Raw genomic sequence first — 25,084 nt, forward strand, 5'->3', positions numbered from 1 at the left:
GTGATTCCTTCGGCTGTTAGTACTGATTGGGAATTACAAATCAAATGATTGCTTTAGTAGCTTTGCATTATTTTAAATCTACGATTTCATTTCAGTAGTTTCGATTTCATTATAGGGGGTACTAGTGTACATGGGAGGGGTATATTTCCCAGAATACAACACGTGGAGAGGCTGAAATATGACGTTTCTATTTAATCATGGTACCATTAGGGAGGAGATGGGAAGAAAGTGCTAAGCTACCCGAAACATAAACCAAGTCGGCATTTGCGCTGCACCGGTAAATGTTTTCTGTGTTGTAAATGTGTTTCTAGTGGAGTCCTGAAAATTGACAAAGTAAAAGTTATCTGTTTCGACGGGAGATGTATCGATAGACAGCCAGTCAAACTAACGTTAGCTGGCTAGCTAGCACTACGTTATTTCACAGATTTTTAGCTAACGGTAACGTTGCCTAACTTGTTAGCTAGTAACGTTCGATATCTAAGCATAACATACCCTGCTTGTTGTTTAACTCTGCGTGCTTAGTAGCTGCTTATCATGCACTTGTTCATTGGTATTATAGCTAGTCTGAAACGTTGATTAACGTTAGCTAGTTTGACATTATTTCCAACGAACACAATCGTTCAAGCCAACGTTACGTTAGCTACACGTTAGCAAAATAGCATTGTCAACAAACAAAAAAATAGCTGTCACGTTTCCATTTGAGTTAAACACTTTTACACAGCATGTTAACTAGCGAGACATTTACATGTTAACGTTAGCAAACTCGCTAAGTTAGTTAATTGAACTGTCATGTCGATCGAAGTCAACTAGCTATCGATGTCTTTATTTAGCTAATGTTATCTAGTTATTACGAACGTTATCAGGATGGAAGTTGGTTGTCCTTGCAACGCTAAAGTTAGCTGCCCAACGAACGTTAGCTACCTAGCCAAATAATTACAACTATTCACAAACGCGCTAGCTACTAGTGATGCCGTCGCGCTGTATGGAGCCTTTAGTCAAAAGGCGAAATCGCAGATGAGTGTGACATTGTCTCCTGAAAGTGTTTGTAAATATCATTGGTGTAATACACACTGTCCATGATAAATCAACTTTGGCTGGCACCACTGTGCTGTCAAACGAAATCAGGAAGTTCTAGAACTCCATGGGTGGCGAGATGGTTAGTGCCTAGGAACATACAGAACATTCAAATGAAAACAAATCAAATGTTATTTGTCACATGCTTTGTAAGCAACAGGCGGACTAACTGTGAAATGCTTACTTACGACCCTTCCCAACAATGCAGAGAAGAAAAGATAGAACAATAACACTAGGAATAAACACACAATGAGTAACTTGGCTATATACACAGGGTACCAGTACCGAGGCCGTGTACATATAGGCTCCCTATGTATAGATGGGCTCATGAGCAGTCTAAGGCACTGTATCTCAGTGCAAGAGGCATCACTGCAGTCCCTGGTTCGAATCCAGGCTGCATCACATCTGGCCGTGACTGGGAGTCCCATAGAGCGGCGCACAATTGGCCCGGCTGTGGTAGGCCATCATTGTAAATAATTATTTGTTCTTAACTGATAATATAGGTAGAAATGAACAAAAAGTGTGAGTGTGTAGGTAGGAATAAAGTGACTAGGCAACAGGAGAGATCATAAACTGTGTCAGCAGCGTATGGAATTAGTCAATAGTGTAAAAACGGTCAATACAAATACTCTGTGTAGCTATTTGGTAAAATATTTAACTACAGTATTTAGTGGTCTTATAGATTATGGGTAGAAGCTGTTCAGGGTCTTGTTGGTTCTAGACTTTGTTCTTCGGTCCAGCTTCTCGTGCGGTAGCAGAGAGAGCAGTCTGTGACTTGGGTGGCTGGAGTCTTTGACAATTTTTAGGGCCTTCCTCTGACACTGCCTAGTATAGAGGTCCATTTGGGTGTTATTGGATTTATTTGCTATTTGTTAGCGATTTTCTACATCGAATTAGTAGCCTTCTGCAGTTGAGTTGGCTCCTTATTGGAAATGGTTCAAATCTACCCATATAACAGTCATACTCAGGCTAATTCATACAACAAATTCCATTTATAGCTACATCAAGACATTATTCCAATGCATCGTAGAGAATAGATGAGTTTTATCATTTCACTCCAGCATTAGGGAATAGGTGTGTTTGTTATGGTGCTATGCATGGCATGTTTGAAGATGACGAGTAGCCTAAACTATACCACTTTAGTAACCAAACTTTAGGCTATAGATTTGGTGTTTTTTAACTGGTACTGCCAGGGAACTGTTCTGGTATCTTCTCTAGCTGCATTCTCAACAGTTAGGTGTTTGCTTCTAGAGCAAGTGTTCCATGCTTGTCTTTGGCATAAAAGTAGCTGCTCTGCATTGTCCCACTTTACCTACCTTTTGCAATACTCAACCAAATAACTTTCCAAGTATCTATATTCTGCTCTTGGAAGGTGGAAAAATTATCCTCAAGTGTCAAAGCCTTTTTGTTTTTCCCCTCAAATTTCCTGTTTACAGTATTTTATTTGGAGTCACGTAGGCCTTCCCCTTTTGGCCCAATAGCTACTGCATTAGCCCGGGTCACTGACTGAAGCTAGGCGCTAGCTACTTTCATTGCAAGGAATCATAATTTGTTATATTCTTTACTTCAATGGCTGTAGACGTAGCAAGCAGAGAGATTGTTTTTGTTAACAGAATTGTTCTGAATTTCAGAACGAGGTAGGTCAGCACTCACAGCCCTGCATTTAAAATGAACACTTTGATTTTGAAGGGGCACAGCACAACTCCTAATAGCCACCACCCTCACACTTTCCTGTCTATCCTCCTCTGTGCAGGAACAAGTGTGCACACAATCCTCTGTGCACACTCACCCACCAGAGGAGGCCAGCCCAGCCGGGACCATGAGCGAGCGTGGCCCTCGCACGGAGGCCTCCATGTTTTTGCAGGTGGAGGTGGACCGCCTCGAGCGCGATGACAAAGAGGACAACGATGAAGACAAGATGGCGCACTATGACGACGACGACAAAGATGACGACGACCTGATGTTGGCACCCTCGGGCTCCCGCGTCTACGACCGCACTACGGTGCTCATCGAGCAGGACCCCATCCGTCTGGACGAGGAGGGAGAGGAGGACCATGGACACTGTGTCGGGGGGGACCACGACGGTGGGGGTACTTTCCTGGTCGATGAGGAGGAGGAGGAGGAAGAGGAAGAAGGCTCTATGACATTCATGGGCGACCAGGACGGCATGTCGCAGGGATACGTGCATCACACCATCTCGCCCGACCAGATCCAGTTCATCATCAACCCGGGGTCCATGGCCATGCCACGCAACATCGAGGGGGCCACCCTCACCCTGCACTCGGAGTGTCCGGAGACCAAGCAAAGAGAGGTATGTTGGCTTACGTGCCCCCTCCCCGCTGAAATGCGTTATGTGACGCTGTATGGAGGTCATACAGTGTGTTTGAGGGGATCAGTTTGGGCAAGGCGCAGAATCACTAATCTTGATCACATAATGGGTGAACGAAATGCTTTGATTTGCCTAGTGAGCTACGTTCTCCTCAAGACCTTTCTGCTTCCACATGGTTTCAGTGGTGTAAACTCATTTAGTAAAAAATATTTTAAGTACTACTTTTGGGGTATCTACTTTACTATTTATATTTTTGACGACTTTTACTTCACTACATTCCTGTAGGAAATAATGTACTTTTTACTCCATACATTTTCCCTGACACCCAAAAGTAATAATTACATTTTGAATGCTTAGCAGGACAGGAAAACGGTCAAATTCACACACTTAAAGAGAAAGTCCCTGGTCATCCCTACTGCATCTGATCTGGCAGACTCACTAAACACAAATGCTTTGTTTGTAATTTATGTCTGAGTGTTCCCGTGGTTATCCGTAAATAAATAAAAATCATGATTAATATAAGGAATTTGGAGTAATTTTTAATTTTGATACTTAGGTATATTTTAACAATTACATTTACTTTTGATACTTAAGTATATTTAAAACCCAAATACCTTTTGACTTTTACTCAAGTAGGGTTTTACTGGGTGACTTTTACTTGAGTATGACAATTGGTCCTTTTTCCACCACTGTATAGTTTTATATGAGAAATGTTTAACCCCTCCTCTGCTGTGTACAGCACACATAGTAAATGACTCATCTGAAGCTTGTGCAGTGTCATTATTTGTGTTGTACTTTATGATGGCAGGTCTCGTGGCTTCAGACTTTACGGCTAGCTCTTAATCATTGTGTAAGGCACGCTGGTCTGCAAAAGAGTACAATGGAGCTTGTTGGATTGCACCTCGAGGCTATTTCTTCCTAAAATGCAAAGCAGCACCGTAACAACAGGCTAGCTCAGGGTCGCACCAGTGGTCAGTTCAACACTACTCCTAACCAATCACGATGAGGCCCGGCCAAATATTGCACCCTCAATGCAACAAAGTTCCTGTTTGTCACCATGTTGGCCAGTGCCATTAGGGTCCTTGTGTTGTCTTTGTGTTGAGTGCTCTGCTGGAGCCAGACCACTCCTCCCCCTCCTAGCCTAGCCACTTGCATGATGTCATTGAGGGAGAGAAAATGTATTTTGCTTCCTTACAATTGGATTTATGAAATATCCTCTACAGACTCTGAGCCAAAGATGCAATCACCCCAAACTATTGTTCCTCTCCCAACTCATGATTTGGCATATGTTCATGTTGCTTCTCCAAAATGTGTGTCCTCCTCATTTCCTTTTGACTTTTGTCATAATTGCAAATGTGGATGCCAAACATTGCAGATGTTATTTTCAATGTGTCTCTAGCCTAGGTGTTCTAAATGCTCAATGCAACACAAAGCAGTCCTTAGCATACCATTTGAGTAAGCCTTGCAGCATTCTTATACATACCATTTCAGTAGGCTTTTCAGCATTCTTACATACCATTTCAGTAGGCTTTGCAGCATCTAGCTCCATTAGACACTCTGTGTAGCCTACTACTGGAGAGCTGTTTCCCCGCTGTGCATGTGGGAGGCGATGGCATGCCAATCTAGTTAACCTGTGTGATTTGAAGTGACGATGCAGAAGTGGGGGAGTCAGTCGTGAAGCTGTGGGGGTTGAATAACAATACAGTACAGCTGATACGCTGTAGCAGCACTGCAGCCAGGCTCCTCACTGTGTGGGGTGCATGTTACATTTACATTTAAGTCATTTAGCAGACACTCTTATCCAGAGCGACTTACAAATTGGTGCATTCACCTTATGACATCCAGTGGAACAGTCACTTTACAATAGTGCATCTAAATCTTAAAGGGGGGGGGGGTGAGAGGGATTACTTATCCTATCCTAGGTATTCCTTGCAGATGTTCATGCTTCTTACTTCCCTTCCTTCGCTCTTGTGTTAGATCTTTTTTTGAAATAATTGCACTCTTTATGCACATTCACAAGACCTTACACACTCACGCACACACACATAACATGCACACGTTTATTCTGACTCTTCACGCATGCACACATTCATCATATACGCTGCTACTACTCTGTTTATCATATGTCCTGATGCCTAGTCACCTTACCCCTATACATACAGTGCCTTGCAAAAATATTTTATGTGCAAAACCGATGTGCAAAACCGATAGAGACATACCCCAAGCGACTTACAGCTGTAATCGCAGCAGAAGGTGGCGCTACAAAGTATTAACTTAAGGGGGCTGAATAATTTTGCACGTCCAATTTTTCAGTTTTTGATTTGTTAAAAAAGTTTGAAATATCCAATAAATGTCGTTCCACTTCATGATTGTGTCCCACTTGTTGTTGATTCTTCACAAAAATATACAGTTTTATATCTTTATGTTTGAAGCCTGAAATGTGGCAAAAGGTCGCAAAGTTCAAGGGGGCCGAATACTTTCGCAAGGCCCTGTATCTACCTCTATCACTCGAGTACACTCCCTGCAGATTGTGAATGTGGTATTGGAACTGATCCTGTATATAGCTTCTTACTTTCTCATGTTCTATTTATTTTTGTGTTTTTGCTCTACCTTATGTTATTTTTACCACATTGATATTGATTACTGCATTGTTGGGTTTAGAGCTTGCAATAAAACATTTCACTGTACTTGTGCACATGACATTGGTTGTGCTATTCATTCAGGTTTGTCAGTCATTAGGCCGGGGACGGGTTATGCTGGGTTTTATTCATTAGTGCACAATGTAGCAAAACGTTTTCCAACGGACAAGTTCAGGTAATCCTTCCGTATTTCAGTCAGTTTTATTCCGTTTGGTCCCTGATGAATATGACCTCCGGCTGGGGGTTCTCCTTCTATCTCCTCCTTAAATATAGGCCAACAGTTGTCTTAGCCATCTCCCGCTGCGTTTCTGTTAGGCTCCAGTGATTTGTAGTGTCATGTGGAGACTGCTAGTGGACCAGTTGTCATGGCTGGAATCCATCCTTTTGGAGAAATAATAGAGGACCGCTAGCTCTAAAAAAATGTTTAAAAAAACTTGAATTGGACAGGCTGCCTCACTATTGTCTAGTAGGGCCTCTCTGTGTGCAATGTGGCTATCCAGGAGTTACGTAAGGGGATGTAAGCCGTTGTTGACTATTTATTAAGGGAAAAGAGTGTTGTTTTTACGAGGTCAGGGCTGGTTGACTTTCTCTTGAGATTTGCGTAACAAAGTGTTTTTTATTTTATTTTTACCCCTAGTCCACAACAGGATCAAGGAATTAAGTTATGGGGTATAATTCTATCTCTGAAAATAGATTTGTTTTGATGGGGGGGGGGGGGGGGGTAAAGCTTGGATGGGAAGGCTTTGTGTTGTGACAATGTAGGCTAGTGTGTTCTATGGGTATACGAAGGAGGGGAAAGGAGCCTGCTTTATTCTCTCCCCCGGGGCCTTTTGTGTGAGAGCAGAACAGAGCCGTAAGACAGACGGACTGCCACGGCCGCTGAATGCAGAGACTGCTGAGTTGAAACATGGTACACAGCAAAATCAGTCCGATGGAAATGGATGGGGGGGGGTCAAGTCACTGATGTCATGTGCGCTTACCCGCTCATGCACCCTGTCATTGTTGCCTGTGTAAACATACCCCGTTTCTTTCTCACTCTGGCTCTCATCCTATCGCCTCGCCTCCTTCTCAACCATGTTGGAGGAGGAGTTGGTCCAAGGTCCCCCCCCCCCCCCCCCTCAATCCTTATTATCCAAAGTTTTTTGAGAGGGGAGGAGAGATGTCGCAAATAATCAAGGAAAGATTCATTAAGAAAAAGTAATTGTCGTCTTGTTTGTCACTCAGGTGAAGCGGTACCAGTGTATGTTTGAGGGCTGCACACGGACCTACAGCACGGCGGGCAACCTGCGCACACACCAGAAGACCCACCGGGGGCGAGTACACATTTGTGTGCAACCAGTTGGGCTGCGGCAAGGCCTTCCTCACCTCCTACAGCCTGAAGATCCACGTGCGCGTTCACACCAAGGAGAAGCCCTTTGAGTGTGACGTACAGGGCTGCGAGAAGGCCTTCAACACTCTGTACAGGTGAGGCACGACTAACACAAAGTTTACCAGCTGCATGTCGAAATATTCCCAGACATGCTGACTAATCGGATGGCTATCTATCTACAGGTAACTGCCAAGATAAAGGAAACGCCAACATAAAGTGTCTTAATAGGGTGTTGGGCAACCATGAGCAGTCATAACAGCGTCAGTGCACCTTGGCATAGATTCTACAAGTGTCTGGTACTCTATTGGAGGAATGCAACAGCGTTCTTCCACCAGAAATTCCACCATATTTGGTGTTTTGTTGATGGTGGTGGAAAACTGTCTCAGGCGCCGCTCCAGAATCTATCATATGTGTTCAATTGGGTTGAGAGCTGGTGACTGAGAGACACACACACACCCTTTAAGCTCTTTCAAAGTTACTGAGATCTCTTATTGTAGTCATGGTAGCCAAAATAATGGGCAACTGGGAATTTTTATTTATGGCCCTAAGCATGATTAGATTTTAATTGCTTAATTAACTCAGGAACCACACCTGTGTGGAAGCACTTGCTTTCAGTATACTTTGTTTCCCTCATTTACTTAAGTGTTTCCTTTATTTTGGCAGTTACCTGTATATGTAGGCCTATACTAAAGATGGATAGATAATAGATCAAAGGTAACAGGTAATAAATGACATGTAAAATAGATAATAACTAAGATAATAGATACAATATTAAAAAATGTGTAAAGTGACATATCTAGCCTACACTTGGGGCCTAAAATGTATTTTTTGGTCCATCATCCACAGCCACTCAGATTCTTTTGGTAGAGCATGGCGCTTGTAACGCCAGGGTAGTGGGTTCGATCCCCCGGGACCACCCATACGTAGAATGTATGCACACATGACTGTAAGTCGCTTTGGATAAAAGTGTCTGCTAAATGGCATATTTTTTTTTTTTTTTTTTTTAAACACAAAACAACAGATGACCATGCTTGTTAATTTTCTTAAACAAGAAATGTATTAGAAGTAATGTGGTATATTACTCAATTTCATTATTCTATCCAAAATGTTCAGCAGCCTCTTTAAGGGTGGAAGGTTTAACCGTGGTAATGGGGCCACTTGAGTCGTGTCACACGTGTGTCTGTGATTTGGGATCAGACTAGGGCATCTCGTCTGTATCAGTTGAAGCAGCAGACTCAACTAATATTGAAAAACAACCGAGCTTGTAAACAAAACAATGTAAATAGCCAATAAACACGAGGACAAAGAATAAATTAGACACATTTTCTATTTTTACCCCCCATCCTAGTAAGCAAAATCGTGTTTTTTTTTGTGTTTTTTTTTACGATTTTTCAGACGTTGAAGAGACGTTCAAATTAGGTTCTGAGTGAATGGTGAAAATATACTTATTTTCCTGATGTTGAAAATGTCTTTTCCGGATGTTGAAATCCGGCAATTTTTGGGGTTTTGATTGAAAGTTGAAAATAAGTCATTTATAGATGTCTATGTTTGGGCCCAAATCAAGGCTGGTTTAGACCTTACAAAATCTGAACAGAGAATAAACAGGCAAAATATTTTGCGCCCTGCCTTCAAAAAGTGGCCACTGCTTATCAAAAGGCAGCATCAGCGCTCACCTAAAAAGCCGATATGCCACTGGTTGAGAGAAATTGTCATTATTTTGGGGCAGAAATAAGTTAGGTTTTATGTGTAGTTGTTGGAGGTGCATCTTGGCCCGTTTGGCTCAGAAAATGCCCGCCCTCGTCAATCTGCGTCCATAAACGGACGCCTAATGAGCGGGCTGGCCGTGTGTTTGCAGTGCCACCAAAAATGAATCTATCAGCGCTTCACTCAGTGCGCACAGCTCCCCTGCCAGGCAGTGTTGCTACACGAGGTGGGATATAGGATTAAAACAGCACAAATAATCTTTAAACCCTCAGATGCTCATACTTGACTTTTGACAATTTTTATTTACGAATGTAACGCTCTCACTGTAGAGCCGTGCAGGTTGTTGGTGAAATAGACATTTTTACCTGCCAATCTAAATCTACCTGCATGTGGCAGGTGTTGATTTTATCCCCTGCCTACACCAATTCAGAGGTATTCATTCATTAGCAAACAATGTGTAGGTTTAGGGCTGTGACACTCATGGTGTTTTGGTTGACTGTTATTGGTCAACTAATTAATCGATGTCACGGTAATAACTGTTCTAATAGCAAAACTTTTCCCATCTTCAGTCAGCTGTTAGTTCCACAAAAAGAACGGGCTCTTTTTATGACGGTCTTCGTCCATAACTGTCAATTACTTCATTTCTTTCTTCATTCAGTCTGAGATTGCATAAATAAGGATGTATAAAAAAAAAGAGGATGTGCTTGCTTTTCTTATCTACAGCACAGTTTGTATGTAGGCCCAAGTGTTTTGTCAGTCCAAGTACTGAACAGTGCTTTTATGCATTGTTGGGTGTTCTAGCCTAATATCAAATCAAAGTCCAATTTTATTAGTCACATGAGCTGAATACAACAGGTGACGGTAGACCTTACAGTGATATGGACTTTGTTTTATCTCCCAATTTTTGTTTTCTAATTTGACTGAGTTCTTGATTTTGGAGTGTCTGCTGCATTTAGCTTCTTCGGTTTCGCACTCAATGAAGGCATTATAAATGGAGGCCCTCAGCCAGGCCAGTAGTAGGCTAGTCAGCCAGTGGCTCCAGTGTTGACATTAAAACGAAGGCCACTGAGACAGGCGGTGGTGGAAGCGTGCCACCATCGACTCCCCTGTCAGGGTCCATTCATCAGCACAGCCAGACCAATGTGTAGTTTGCCCCTAATTTTGGTTTTCCATTGCTTCCCCAAAACAACATGACCCTGGATTGTGTCCTTAAAGTTTTTAAAGCAAGATTAGGTTGTTATTTTCCAATTTGGTCTCTTTCTCTGGAGTGCTACCTAATCTTCCAGGCCCAAGTGTTTGCACGTTAAGTCTGCTGTGTTCTAATGTTTTTGGAATGTTTATTTCATTTAAGATGGTGAGAACATTTTCAGCAGCTCAATATTTTTGCTCTTATTAACAGAGCCACTTTTTCACTTGGAAATAGGCCTACCATTTTAAATGTAAATTATTATATGTGTAGTAAAGGAATAAAATTCGATGAGAGGAGTGCACCATTTTTTACCCTTAAGTTTTTTATTTTATACTGTAACTATCCGGTCCGGACCACTGCTTTCTGCAAACATAAACAATAGTACACAACTTTATGTCTATGCAACTTTTTTTGGGGGGGGGATTATGACATGGTTAGAGAGCAGTAATAAGCTATCTCTAAGACATGCTCTTCAAAAACGACAAGGAAATTGATTTTATCCCCCAAACGTTACACGTAGCTCCTTTTTAAATCTTCCCCCGTGGTTGATTGTAATTATCTCCTCTCGGCAGACTGAAAGCGCACCAGAGACTGCACACGGGGAAGACGTTCAACTGCGAATCGGAGGGATGCACAAAGTACTTTACCACACTCAGTGACCTGAGGAAGCACATTCGCACTCATACAGGGGAGAAACCATTCCGGTGAGTTCTCCCGACTCCACGCACACACTGTGGTTCATGTTTCACAAGGAGAGGAAGACTGCTGCCTTGGATATAAAGCAAGGACATTATCTGGTCATGTTTGAATGAGGATGCCTTTTTCTTGATATGAGATCTTCTATGCATATAAACAAATGTGGGAAAAATGCACATTGAGGGGATTATATCTTCCATCTGTTCTGATTAGTTAGATATATGGTTTTGTATTGGAAGAACGGTGAGGGGCATGACACTGTTTGTGGCACGCCAACATTTTTATGCACCGGCTTTTCTAATTTCCGCATTTTTAAGTTATTCTTCGTCAGCTTAATCTCCACATGTTTTTCTCTATTGCTGTTTGGCTAACATTGACCGATCATTTGTGTGATCTTCCCTCTAGGTGTGACCATGATGGTTGCGGCAAGGCGTTTGCTGCCAGCCATCACCTAAAGACGCACGTGCGGACACACACAGGTACACTTCACTACTTCTTCTGTTTGGAAAATACATTCTCAGTCAAATCTCAGAATGACAGTCAACCAATCATTAATCCACATTCCACACCTCAGAGACAGAGAGTAGCGCTCAATATCTCAACATTTTCCAATATTTTATTTTAGGAAATGTTAGCGTTTGATTTAACATTACTTTTTGATAGTAATTCCCCTTGGCATACGGTGAAGGTGACCCTCTTCCTTCCTCCCTTCTCTCGTCTCGCTCCCCCCGCCCTTCCCCCTCCATCCTTCCTTCCCTTAGGGGAGAAGCCTTTCAATTGTCCCAGCAACGGCTGTGAGAAAGCATTCAGCAGCCAGTACAGTTTGAAGAGTCACGTCAGGGGCCATGGGGACAAGGGCCAGCCCTTCAGTGTTACCATCACTCACCCCCTGTCCGAGGTGAGCCATACATAAATCAAAGCATCTATTTCAGACAGATCATGTGTGGCTCATTTTTGGTAAGAGCATGGCGCTAGCAACGTCATAGCTGTGGGTTTGATTCCCTCTACGGGCCACCAATTTTTTTTAAAGTATGAACTCACTGTTTGATAAAAGTGGCTGAATAGAGTGTATTGTTACTATTATTAACATGGATTAACCTTCAAAGTCGTTTTAAGATATCCAGGTTTTTTTTGTCCATGGGTAAACTCATTTATTTGTACCTACAACATTGTGCCTGCTATCAGTAGTCTGTTTTGAGTGTTTTTATGATCTACATTCTATCCTAATGCATCTTTATGACTTTAGATGGCTTTTGCTCAATAAAGGAAGGCTTCTTGGCTTCTCCAATATCTCGTTCTTTTAATGTTTCTAGGCAGTGGAAAATGTAATTTGGGCCTATTCCTCTCTAATTACAGGATGCAAATCATTCACTGTGCCTCAGTGACTTGAGCCTCATCTCGACTGACTCGGAGCTCAGAGAAAACATCCACAATGTGAGTGTGCGCGCACTATTCCATCAGACCTTATTTGACTTTATAGGTCCTTCTGCTTTTGTCCATGTAGGAATAATACATTTTGTGGTGGGTTACCATGACAGCAAAAATAACCATATTTATTTTGTTTCTGTATAAAGGATCAATAAAGATTTATTGTAAGACAGACATGTATAAACGTGTAATGCTTTGTTACATCTGTGTTACAGTCTCAGAACTTGGACTTGAACAATGTTACCCCCGTGAGGATCTTTGAGCTCATGTTCCAGAGTCCTGAGAACAGTGTCAGTCAAGACGATGCCCATCCTCACGGCAAGTACCCATCACAATCTATAAACTGTAACTCGGGTTGATTTCAGTGCATTTTCAGGCTAACTTTTGTATTTTGTATTTGTTAATATTTTTCAGAGAGCCTTGTCGAAGCTTTTGGCCAGGAGACTGGTCAGTCCACCATGGGCGATGGATCCACCCCCATCTCCTTCTCATTCTCCCTTGTCCCTTCCTCCTCATCGTCCTGTTCCCACCCACACTATCACCCTCACTCCGACACCACCTCCACCACTGTCCTGGAGGCTTCCTCCCAGCTCCCTCTTAGCCAAACCCCCTCTTCCCAACTGCCAGCATCTCCTGCCACCATTAGTAATGTTACTGCAATCAGTTCCACCCAGCCCCTTGCCACCTTCGTACCCTTACCCACTGCCATGCAGACACCAGATATGCCTGCCCCCAACGTGGCACTGCCCGTACAGACCACTCCAATAGTGCCCTCTGCTGCGCCAGTATTGGTGCCAGGCCCAGCCCTCACCAACGCGGCTCTGGGCACTGTAGTTGCTGCCACCCCCACAGAGACTGTGCCGCTGCCGGCCGTGGCTCACACACACACAATGCCTTTGGCCAGCAACACCAACCCTGCCCTGGCGCCCCCAGCCTCTGCCCCCACCATCGCCCTAAGTCACAGCCACACCCAGAGCCTGCTGCAGCCCAGCATCGTCATGTCCGACCAGAACCTGCAGTGGATCCTTAACACCGCTGCCAACAGCCAACAGAACCCAGAGCAAGCGGTAAGAGTGCCGGTTTGACATGCCGGTTAACATTGAATTGATAGTTTGGTTGGGTGCTGATTTATTTGTGTGGACATCAATGTTGTTTGTTTCCAGCCACACGGAGGTCCAAAAGTGGAGAAGGTCTTCTTTACCACAGCCATACCAGTAGGAGGCAATTCAGGTGAGATTTGTCCCCTACTTTTACCAGTGTGATTATTAACAGCAATAATGCTGCACTGACGCACATTAATAAATACTATAGTATACTGTAGAATAATATACTACACACTGTCGTATCCCTTGATCATGTACAGTACTCACTATTTTTTATATTTTTTATTTTATTTACAATTGCGACCTGGCCAAGATAATGCAAAGCAGTTCGACACATAAAACGACACAGAGTTACACATGGAGTAAAACAAACATACAGTCAATAACACAGTAGAAACAAGTCTATATACGATGTGAGCAAATGAGGTGAGATAAGGAGGTAAAGGCAAAAAAAAGGCCATGGTGGCAAAGTAAATACAATATAGCAAGTAAAACACTGGAATGGTAGATTTGCAGTGGAACAATGGGCAAGTAGAAATAAAAATAATGTCATAATGTCACTATCATTTTGTAGTATATGGTAAAACACTATAGTAAATACTACAGTAATGTCTGCAAAAACACTAGTTTTTCACTATAGCAATACTGCTGTATTTAATGTGCATATAGTCTGCCCATTCCCCTTATCCCAATTTGTGAAAAGGGTAGAAGCTCTGAACTATTTGTTCAGACCATGGTCCTACCTACCTACAGGTTATGGAACATGTGCTCTTTTAGTATTTGTCCAGTAGGTTTCCTCAAGGAGAAAGCTCCCACTTTATGTAAATACTACAGTATACTAATCATGTCCGCACAACAACAAAAAACACTACAGTGAATACTACAATAAATTCAGCAAAAACATTACAGTAAATACTATAGTATGTATACCATATTATAAACTGATTTGGCAGAAAGACGTGGTATTTCAGATCGTATACCACGACCTATGACAACACATTTATTTTTACTGTTCTGATTATGTTGGTAACCAGTTTATAATAGCAATAAGGCACCTCAGAGGTTTGTGATATATGGCCAATATACCACGGCTAAGGGCTGTGTCCAGGCACTCCACGTTGCATCATGCATAATAACAGCCCTTAGCTGTGGTTTCTTGGCCATATACCACACCTCCTCTGGCTTTATTGCTTAAGTATACTACAGAATTATATAGTAAGTACTGTAGTATTTTTTTCATGTGGGGTAGCCTACCAATGTTTAATGAATCAGGATATTTAAAAAGCAAACTCGTCCCTCATTTAGAAAGGTCATCCATGTTGAATGTATTTACATGCCACAAATTCAGTTGATGTCCCCTAGTATCATTTGAATGGAATTTGAATTACAAAGGATTGGATGTAATTATTGGACAGCTGGCTTGGTCTGTAGTTATGCTATAGCTCCTGTTTGTGTTCATTAGGGTACATTGTATTTCAAAGTGTTGTACAAAAGAAAAAGAAAATGGGCGTTTCTTATTGAAGAGTTCACTGGGTTTTGGACCGTTTTCTTCTGTTTCGTGCCTAATGAAATGCAACCCTTGTTTTGTAATGTGTTACAGGCAACTCTGTCCAGCAGATCGGCCTCAGCCTGCCCGTCATCATCATCAAACAGGAGGAGTCCTGCCAGTGCCAGTGTGCCTGCAGGGACTCTTCTAAAGACAAGCTCTCGAACAAGAGCAGCAACACCTCGGCAGCACCACAACAACAGCCCACAGTGCTCCCCGCTCCTCTACCACCCTCCGCTCCCATGGCACTGCCCTTTTCCCCCGTACTCCCCCCGGCACCCTCTTCCCCCTTGTGCTGCCTCCCACCGCTCACCTCGGAAGTGAACGAGTCCCCTCCTCTTCCCCAAACAGGAGCGTTACTAGGACCGGGTAGCCCCTCGAACTCTGTACAGACGTTCCCCCCAGGGGTGGCCACGGCGACCACCAACCCCCCTCCGATCATGTCCATGATGGCCAAACCATCCGTGTCGGAATTCCTGTCCCTGCAGAGCCCCGAGAGCACGGCCAACATCGAGGCTCTGCTACTGGTGACCAGCAATGATGACTTCACGCTGGCCACCGCTGGCACTAGCACCACCACCAACTCCTAGTGGACACTCAGGCTTCGTCCCTATTCGCCACTCTTCTCTTGCATACTCCCATTCATGGATTTAAAAGCATTTTTGTGTAAGCGTTGGGCAGAGGGAGTTTCTACCATTGTTAAATTAAAGGGAGTGTGCATATGCACACATTAGGAGAGGATATAGAATCAGGACGCAGCCGTACTAGCCGATTTACCCACTACGCATCCGCTTTTCAAGTATGGTAAGTGAAACTTAATGAGGGGGCTTATTTTGAAAAAGCAGCTAAATGCATGCCAGTCAAGAAAAGTGTTCTTAATTAGCTGGCTCTCCATCAAACAAGACAAGGTCCTAAGCACTGATCATTTGAAAGGCCCGAGGAACTATTGTGTGCTTCTAATATGGCGTGAAGCTGATTCCTGAGAGCAACAAAACATTGTCTATATCCATGTACTGTACAATAGTTCTTAACTGTAACTATTATGATTAGTTGGTAAGTGATTGAACAGAATGCACTGCATGTGAAGTGAATTGGAATTTCATCAACTATATTTCCTACAAGGAATTAGTGTTGCCATTCCCTTAAAAGCAATGTCTTGCTAATGCCATAATGTGAAGAGTAATTTCCAGTGTTTTACCTAAATTAACTTGTGTAGTCCAGATCATTGTTTTGTCTTTTGTCTCACTTGTTCGTTTTTTGTCTTTCTTTACAGGCATATTTACTAATTGAAAAATATATTGCCTGTGACGCAATGTGCTTGCCTTTTTAAATATAATTTAGAAGTAAATGCATTAGTAATAAGCCTATAACTTAATATTTAATTTGTCAATAATATTTTATTTATTGGAGAGAGAAAAAAAATCTAAATCTCTGACCTTAGACTGTCATCAAGTCACAGCTTATTCATCATCATTGTAATCATTGTTAATTTATTCCACTTTTCGCCCAAGGTTTCTTTTTTTAGTCCCCCCCCTGTTACTGATTTTTGTTTTATGGAGCCCCTCTCAGTCTGTTTCAGAAAGCTGTTTCAACACAACGCAATTAATGATATATCAAGGTTGTCAAAAGTCCTAAATTGAGTTTTGGTCAGCAAAACCTCTTCACAATGAAATCATGAATCAATTATGAAAATAATTGCTCACGACACTGTTTCTCTATGAATTATGACGCACTCAGGGATGCATCATGGCATATCTCATTTATACAGCTTGAGATGTTCCTTTATTTAATAAGAGATTGTCCATTTTGACATTTTAGAAAGCAACCGCCCGGATGCCCATCGATTGTAGTAGCCCCCTTTTTCGGCTGCACTCTCCCCTCTTTGTGCACAGTCTAATATGACTAGTTATCTGCGTTATTACTATGACTATTTAAATACCACTGCTGTCAGAAGGGGTTTCTGAAGGGTGTTGATGATGGTGTAAATACATTACATTTAAATATATGAACACTTATTCCTTCAGATTGTTTAAGAATGTATTTGTTTTGTATATACATTTTGAATATGTAGACTTGAACCTTGGAGACTAAAGACAATACACCCTGCGCTGCCCTTTGTCTTTGCATTCTGCCCCCATGCAGATGCTCTCACATCTTATGCAGAAGAGTTTAAAATGAAGCCTAATAATGGTTAGTTTTAGGGCCACTGGCTACTGTGCAGTCAACATAGTATTTATTTTCAAATGCAAGTGTAAGTAACCTTCTTAGAGTATATGACAATATTGTTTCACATGGGACATAATGCAATGATTATAACAAAAAAAAGAAAAAATTGGAGAGAAGGCATTATGCCCAAATATCATGTGTAGAGCAACCTTGCCTTACTACAGGATATCTCACTTGCTGTGGCTTACTGAGCAGTCTCCTTGTCTTGTCAATCTTTGCCTATGGCTTGATTTGGACATGCTGCTTGATTACGTTCTCCTGTTAATCTAGTCTTGTTCTCAATGCCTTTTAGCAGCTGTCTACAAGTGGCCAAAATTACATTGAAAAGAAATGCTTCATTTTGTGTTTGAAGATTTAACAGATAAATGTGCCAACAAATCAAATGATCCCAATTATTATTTTTATGTAATTGTTTTGTGAAGATGTTACTGCAGAAATATACTGTAGACTGAAATTGTTTCTCTTGATTCTTTGTAGTACTGTATTGGAGACAACTTCTTAATACTTTATTTTACAGATCACTACATCAATGTTGTAGTTGGAAATTAGAATTACATCAACATTTTAATTGCTACTTCACAGGCATTGATTGACAGCAGCTATCATGATCTATTATTTAGCATGTAAAGGGTGACCGAGATCCAACATAGGCGTCATCATATATCATAGGATAACAGAGTACGCAGGAAATCTTTATCTGGCAGACCTGAGTAGGAGAAATGTGTAAACTAACATGGGCTTTGCCCTTTTCCTGTTTTGAGATTTAACTGATACCAAAACTTGATGATAACCTGGAATATTGATTAATGTAGCTAGCACTTAAAATTGGGTCCACTAGATTGTGAATTGTGATTTGAGATTGTGGGGCAAATCTGTCGTTCTGCCCCTGAACAGGCAGTTAACCCACTGTTCCTAGGCCGTCATTGAAAATAAGAATTTGTTCTTAACTGACTTGCCTAGTTAAATAAATGTAAAAAAAAAAAATTAATAATCAAATATTAAATCATTAGTTTCTTATTGATATTTATACTAAATAAAAATATTAACGCAACCATTTTTGAAAGATTTTACGGAGTTCAGAAAAGGAAATCGGTAAATTTGAAATAAATTAATTAGGCCCTAATGCTTGGATTTCACATGGGTGGGCCTGGGCCCACCCACTGGGGAGCCAGGCCCAGCCAATCAGAATGAGTTTTTCCCAACAAAAGGGTTTTATTACAGACCTAAATAATGAGCTGTCTCTGTGGCTGGTCTCCGTCAATCCCACAGGTGAAGAAGTTGGATGTGGAGGTCCTGGGCTGGCGTAGTAACACGTGGTCTGTGGTTGGACGTATTGCCAAATTCTCTAAAACGATGGATGTGGCTTATGGTAGAGAAATGAACATTCAATTCTCTGGCAACAGCTCTGGTGGCCATTTCTGCAGTCAGCATGCCAATTGTGCGCTCTCTCAAAACTTGACATCTGTGGCATTATGTGCCCAGCATAAGGTGCACCTGTGTAATGAGCATGCTTTTTAGTCAGCTTCTTGATATGCCACACCTGTCAGGTGTATGGATTGACTTGGCAAAGGGGAAATGCCCACTAACAGGGATGTAAACAAATTTATGCACAAAATTAGAGAGAAGCATTTTGGGAGTATGGAACATTTCTTGGATCTTATTTATTTTCATGAAACATGGGACCAACACTTTACATGTTGCATTAATATTTTTGTTCAGTATAGGTATTCCCCCTGACAATGCTGGTCAATAACTAAATGTATTGTAAATATGAATCCTGACCCACCCTCTTACTGCCCTCAACATGTTCACCTCCAATTCGATGCAAACCTTTTTAAAGAAAATATCTATGCAATGATTTGACTGCAGTTTTCCTTAAAGTACAAAATGCAACAAAAAAACCTTACCAACCTTTTATGTCAATGTCTTGGTCCAAGTAATTCTGTTAAATCAATATTCAGGTTTGCTAATGTCAACTTTGAAGGCTCAACTTTCTCATTTGTGAAGCTCCATGTACGTAACCATTTTTGCTCACCAATCTTTCAGTATTCAACTTAGTGGTATGACCAACTTCGCATCCTATTTTGATCACCATGATCATCCATTTTATGTGAAGGTCCAATTAATTATGTGTGATGTATCATGTTTTAGATGGGGCTGTGAGCCTGGGCATTGAAATGTTTTTTTTAATTTTTATTATTATTACCCCCATTGCTTTCCATTGAATTGTCTCTCTTTTTTTTTTTACATGTACTTGTTTTGCCTCCCATGTGAGTTACCTGGTTAAACACTAACTGGATTTGCTTCGGGAAAAAATTACTACAATATGATTCTGTTGTAAGAATTATTTGTGTCAAATGTTTTTGTACGCTGCATCTTTTTAAAAGTTTTGGGTGAAAGACAATCATATTTTCTTGTGTTCTCATACTGTATGTGCTGTTTTTGCTCAAGTCATCTCAATTAACTTTACGTTAATCTGTAAGGGTGATACAAATTTGGACCCGATTTGTTAGACCCATTGTTAGAATTGAAAGTGCTGGTTCTACCTTTGCTAGAAGATACTGACCCTACTGTTATGCTTGTTTACACCGAGCTGCACTAGACTCAAAATGCAATCATGGTTACATTAAGGCACTGGAGCCAGCACAAGATATGGGTGGGAAAACATACCTCAATGCAGGGATGGGATTTGCCACTGTACTCCAAAAAACTGCCCTTTTCATCCTCATGCTAGCTAGCAGTAGCCACATCAGCCATTGTGGAATGGCACAGATACCCACTAGTTACCACAACCACAAATTGGGTGTATTGTAAAACGTCATGAAAACAAGCTTTCTTACTGTAAAGAAAGGCTTAGGCATAAGACTAGCATTGCGGTTAAGGTTAGGTTTAAAATCACAGTTTGAGAAGTGAAAGGGCAGGGTCTATGTAGTAGCTAGTGATGACAAAGGGCACGTCACATTGAACAAAAAAGCTAGCTGATTGGCTGACTGCCATTCCAAAATGGCTATGGTGAATAGTGCTAACTAGCAGGATCACAAAAATTATAAAACTAGCAATATTTCAATCTTCTCTGTGAATCTGTGTAAAGATAAAATTGAGTACAGTAGAATATCCCAGAGGTACGTTTTCCGACACTTACCTCGCACGAGCTCCGCAGTGGCCAGAGCAGCAGGTAGCCTAGCGGTTAAGAGTGTTGGGACAGTAATCGAAAGGTCGCTGAATCGAACCCAAAGCCAACCAGGTGAAAAATCTGTCTGTGCCAATGAGCAAGGCACTTAACCCTAATTGCTCTGGATATGAGTGTTTACTACATTACTAAAATGTCAATGTAACCATGGTTCTGAGCCCAGTAGAGCTGTTTAAACAAGGGTTGAGTCTGTAATTTTCAGCCTTTATGGAATAGATTTTACTTAACCTTTAGGTTAAATTGTCAGGCGAATAACAGTTCAAATGGGGATTTATTTTGTAGCCAATGGTCAGATGCTTAGAATGGTGAGTTCATAGGTGCAAAACACTGGCGGAGGTTTTGAAAAAGTATTTTGTATTTTGGAATTCTGTTCATAGTTAAGTACACATGATTATTTGAGCACTCAATATGTAAAATGAGGGGGAAATTTAATAATCCAGAGGAATGTCTTCAACACCCAAAGAGTGAGAAGTTGTGAAGGATTTCTATTTTTAAAAGAATGTATCATGTGAAATTGGTTTGCTTACGCTTGTTTTGTATGAAGTAGTATTGTATAATAAAGCAAGTACTTTTTGAATTGAGAGCAATATAATACTAATGAAATCTTATCGAACGGGTATCCCATTTTTGCCCAAGCAAAAAAGTTAGATAATCCATGATAGTTTTTATTGACATACAAAATGATTCACATTTCCACCATGAGTAAAATCAGTCACTTCGGAGCAGGGAATGATCCATCGCTAAGGTTCTTCTCCTGTGGAGTTCAGAGAGATACTTTGGTTTGGTGGTTGACACATTTTTCAGAGTTTGAAGCATGGAGAAACATACCCTTAAAATAACCCGCAGGCCCACCAGGTCCTTCAGAACTGTGTTGCAAAGATCCATCTGTTCCTTCAGGGAGACCAACTGGTCTTGGAGGTCTTCAAGTAACTGTGCTGACCAAAACAAGGAGTTTACGTTTAGGTAATAAAATGAAGTTAAATCACCCTACTAACCAGAGACCAATAGAATGTAAAACCTCATAATTCAGTAAAGCACATAAATGTAGTTGACCATAAATAAGGTTATGAATTTTATTTAGACGAAGCGTCTGGATACCTTCAGTTTACTACCTCCAATTAGAGGTACTTTTTGAAGAATAAATTAAAGTCCCATTGCCAACCTGTGTTTTTAAACAGTCTGTCTCGTCATTTTGGGGAGCTGGAGCCCTCACCATATTATATACAATGTAAATTACATTACATTACAGTTTAACGGGTATTTTTGTAGTAAACTGTTACCTAGAACCGACGTAATTTTTTGTTTCTCTTTTAAATCCCTGGTCTGTACACTTGTCAGTTACACGTGATATAGTTGTACGAATTAGAAATTGATTGGAGGCATTGTACAAGTTGAATAACTGAAGTTATCCTTGTTCATTTGATGTAATGGGCATGTACTATTTTGTTATTAGTTTGGATGAATATCAGCCACTTGCTATACAAATTACAAAGAACACTTTGACCTTGTTTATACTAATTTAACTGGAATTTTATAAACGTTTAGCAACGCTGTGTGCTTTCACTTTAAGGAAATGCGTGTCATTGTTTTGAGGGCGTTACCCGGAAGACGGTCAACGTTATTTCATCAGCCGACTCAGCATGTAGCGCCAACACTTTCTATGAATACCTTTTTTAAGTTTAGGTCTTACTTCATGATATTAAGACGCGTTTATAAGTCAGCCTTAGCGACCCGAGACGGAAGAGCTAGGTGCAAAGAACTGATGACTAAAATGCTGCGCTTGTCTCCGCAGTCCGTCATGAATGGACCATCTGCCCAGTGTGAGGAAAGATTACAAGGTAGGTTCAATATGTCACCATTGAAACTCAAACGCCAAGGTTCTACAATTAAAATATTCTAAGTTGAATAGAGGTCATGACGGTCCATATGAGAAGCTAACGATCTCATTCTCATGGTTTCATCTAAGTGCACGTGTTACACCGTACCCAAACCGGCGTTGTGCCGAAAAGCTCCCCCCTGACAGCATTCTAGGCCCCCTTCTAATTTTGAGTAATTGAATAACATGTATGTTTAAATGTATTTTGCAACGCACTAGCAGTGTGATGAGCATGTTAGGGCTCCCGAGTGGCGCAGTGGTCAAAGTCACTGCATCTCAGTGCAAGTCCTTGGTTCGAATCCAGGCTGAATCACATCCGGCCGTGATTGGGAGTCCCATAGGGTGGCACACAATTGGCCCAGCGTTTTCCGGGTTTGGCTGGGGTAGGCCGTCATTGTAAATAAGAATTTGTTCTTAACTGACTTGCCTGGTTAAATAAAGGTTACATTTAAACATTTTTTTCATTGTATTCTGCAATAAATAAATCTTAGACTTTTTGTCAAATGCTTTGCATTAGCCAAGTTCTGTTGTGGGGGAGGTTGTTGAATGTCTACTGGTGATGACATGAGATCATACATCAATCAATGTAAGCTGTTTGCATAAGACCATTCATTCCTAATGGTTTGCTTTTGAAGTGTAGATGGTGCTGAAATCCTGAATTCAACAGTGGAGGCTCTAAAGGATGGGCAAGTTGTGGCTGTGCCAACGGACACAATATACGGGCTGGCTTGCTTGGCTCAGAATTCCAATGCCATCAAAAAGGTGTATGACATCAAAGGACGTAAGGGTCAGAAACCACTGGCCATTTGTGTTGGAGAAATCAAAGACATTTATAAGTAAGCATGCATTGATGGTGTTCATATCATTGTTCTTGTGGCTCAATGTCTTGCAACATGCCTGACTCACACTATAGAGCCAAGCTGAGCTGGACTGGCCTTGTTACACATCCACTGTAGTTGATCAAATCTACCTTGCTGGAAAGGACAAAGTGAAAATGAAAATATCGGTGCCAGCACAGTAAGGTTTGGGTCGGCCCTATAATGTGAAAAAGGCAATATTGCAACCTAGCCTAAATGTTATATTTTTGACCTTTTCCTTGTGGTGGCAGGTACTGTAAGGTGTCAGTCAAGGAAGAGCTGATAGGGGAACTGTTGCCTGGCCCTGTCACTCTAGTTCTGGAACGAGCTGAAGTACTCAACACTGACCTCAATCCATTCACTCCGGTACTACTTCCATAGACATGGACCATTACAGACAGACAGTTCACTGCCCCTAATTGATGACAAATTATACTATAATTCATAAACCACTCAATTTGAAAATGTGTGTTGCTTTTCTGCATGCTAGATATTGGTCTGGCACTTTGTAAGTTATTTATTGCATGTACTGGGCTGTTGATGATGTGTTTACCTGTTCCTTCCAGTTAGTAGGAGTGCGCATCCCGGACCATGCCTTCATGAGACGCCTCTGCCAGATGTGTGGGGAACCTCTTGCCCTCACCAGCGCCAACATCAGCTCACACTCCAGCACTGTGGCTGTACATGTATGTAGAGACAAACCACCGTGTGTGTGACAACTGTTTTTATAACATGAACTGGAGGGGAGGTGGGACTGCATCATCTACAACCAAACAAGGTTTATCAGTGCATCATTTTTCACTGATGTGTAAAAGGACTTTGGCAAAATAGTTATACAGAGATTTTCTCCACAGGAGTTCCAGGATTTGTGGCCCCGGTTAGCAGTGGTGGTGGATGGCGGACCAATAGGAGACAAGAGTCGCTTGGGGTCAACAGTGGTCGACCTATCGGTGCTCGGCAAATACCGCATCATCAGACCTGGCTGGTGAGTAATGATAACTGGCCTGCTCAGCAGATTACAGGCCACTGACTAATACATTTCAATCAAGTCATGTTCAGGTAATTCCGTTGTGTTAATTTATCCAAATTATAAGTACATGAGCACATTTTTGTGAGTAGTAGTTTAAACATACAGCATAGTGAAAATTACCTGTGGAAGTGATAACCCCTTGCTCTTTTCTTTCAGTGCCTTCTCTTCCACAGTTGATGTGCTGGAGCACAAATATGGACTGTCAGAAGACACAGGGGATCAGTGAGGTTTGCCCCCTCCAAATTCATACCACACGCTGACACGAACAACCAGCAAGAACCTGTGCTTACCATGGCCAAATACAACTATGAATGCCTGCGACGCTGAGGCGAGTGACAAAATCCAAATCGCTCATCTTTCTAAAGGAAGGACAGTCCTTTTGCACATTGCAGGCTATTGTGGAAAGCTCTGGGTTTCACTTAAGGGATTTGTTTCGCATTTCTTGGTTATTAGTTGTCCAAGCATTCTTGTTTCTATGGGAAAACCCAGGGCACTTAACTCAGTCTTTGCTTTACAAATTGACTTTATTGTGTGGAAACTAGGTTGTTTTATTCAAGCATGCTTACACCCAACAGAAGACCCCACTCTTGCCTCCTCTCTAGTGGGTTAAGATGGCAGACTTGGCACAGAGTAACGGTTGGAGTTCTACCCTGTTACTGTCATTTTGAGCTATGGCTAGGTTTAGCAAAGCTACTATTTAATTGAGTTATTTCAAGTGTCTTTTTCATGCATTTCTAAATCAAGCCTGTGTTTTATGAACTGATTCTGGAGTTTCAGGGCTGTGAACATTGTTTCAATGCATTTTATTTTCATGGGAAATTTAACATG

The 25,084-nt window shown here is 41.5% G+C and overlaps 1 protein-coding gene and 1 pseudogene across 1 annotated transcript; both read left to right on the plus strand.

Annotated features, from left to right (window-relative positions):
- The first annotated feature begins 149 nt into the window (after positions 1-149).
- On the plus strand, positions 150-18,685 carry LOC124004655 (metal regulatory transcription factor 1-like). Its single transcript, XM_046313324.1, is given in 12 exon segments — positions 150-277; positions 2,828-3,385; positions 7,267-7,353; positions 7,355-7,506; positions 10,877-11,008; positions 11,406-11,479; positions 11,762-11,898; positions 12,357-12,434; positions 12,644-12,746; positions 12,843-13,495; positions 13,592-13,658; positions 15,132-18,685. Coding segments are annotated over 11 exon segments (2,511 nt in total). The 5' UTR covers positions 150-277; positions 2,828-2,893; the 3' UTR covers positions 15,668-18,685.
- Positions 14,289-14,345, plus strand: LOC124006554 (annotated as a pseudogene).
- Positions 18,686-25,084: the final 6,399 nt, after the last annotated feature.

Source organism: Oncorhynchus gorbuscha, linkage group LG19 (genome assembly GCF_021184085.1).
Source record: "Oncorhynchus gorbuscha isolate QuinsamMale2020 ecotype Even-year linkage group LG19, OgorEven_v1.0, whole genome shotgun sequence".
Taxonomy (NCBI): domain Eukaryota; kingdom Metazoa; phylum Chordata; class Actinopteri; order Salmoniformes; family Salmonidae; genus Oncorhynchus; species Oncorhynchus gorbuscha.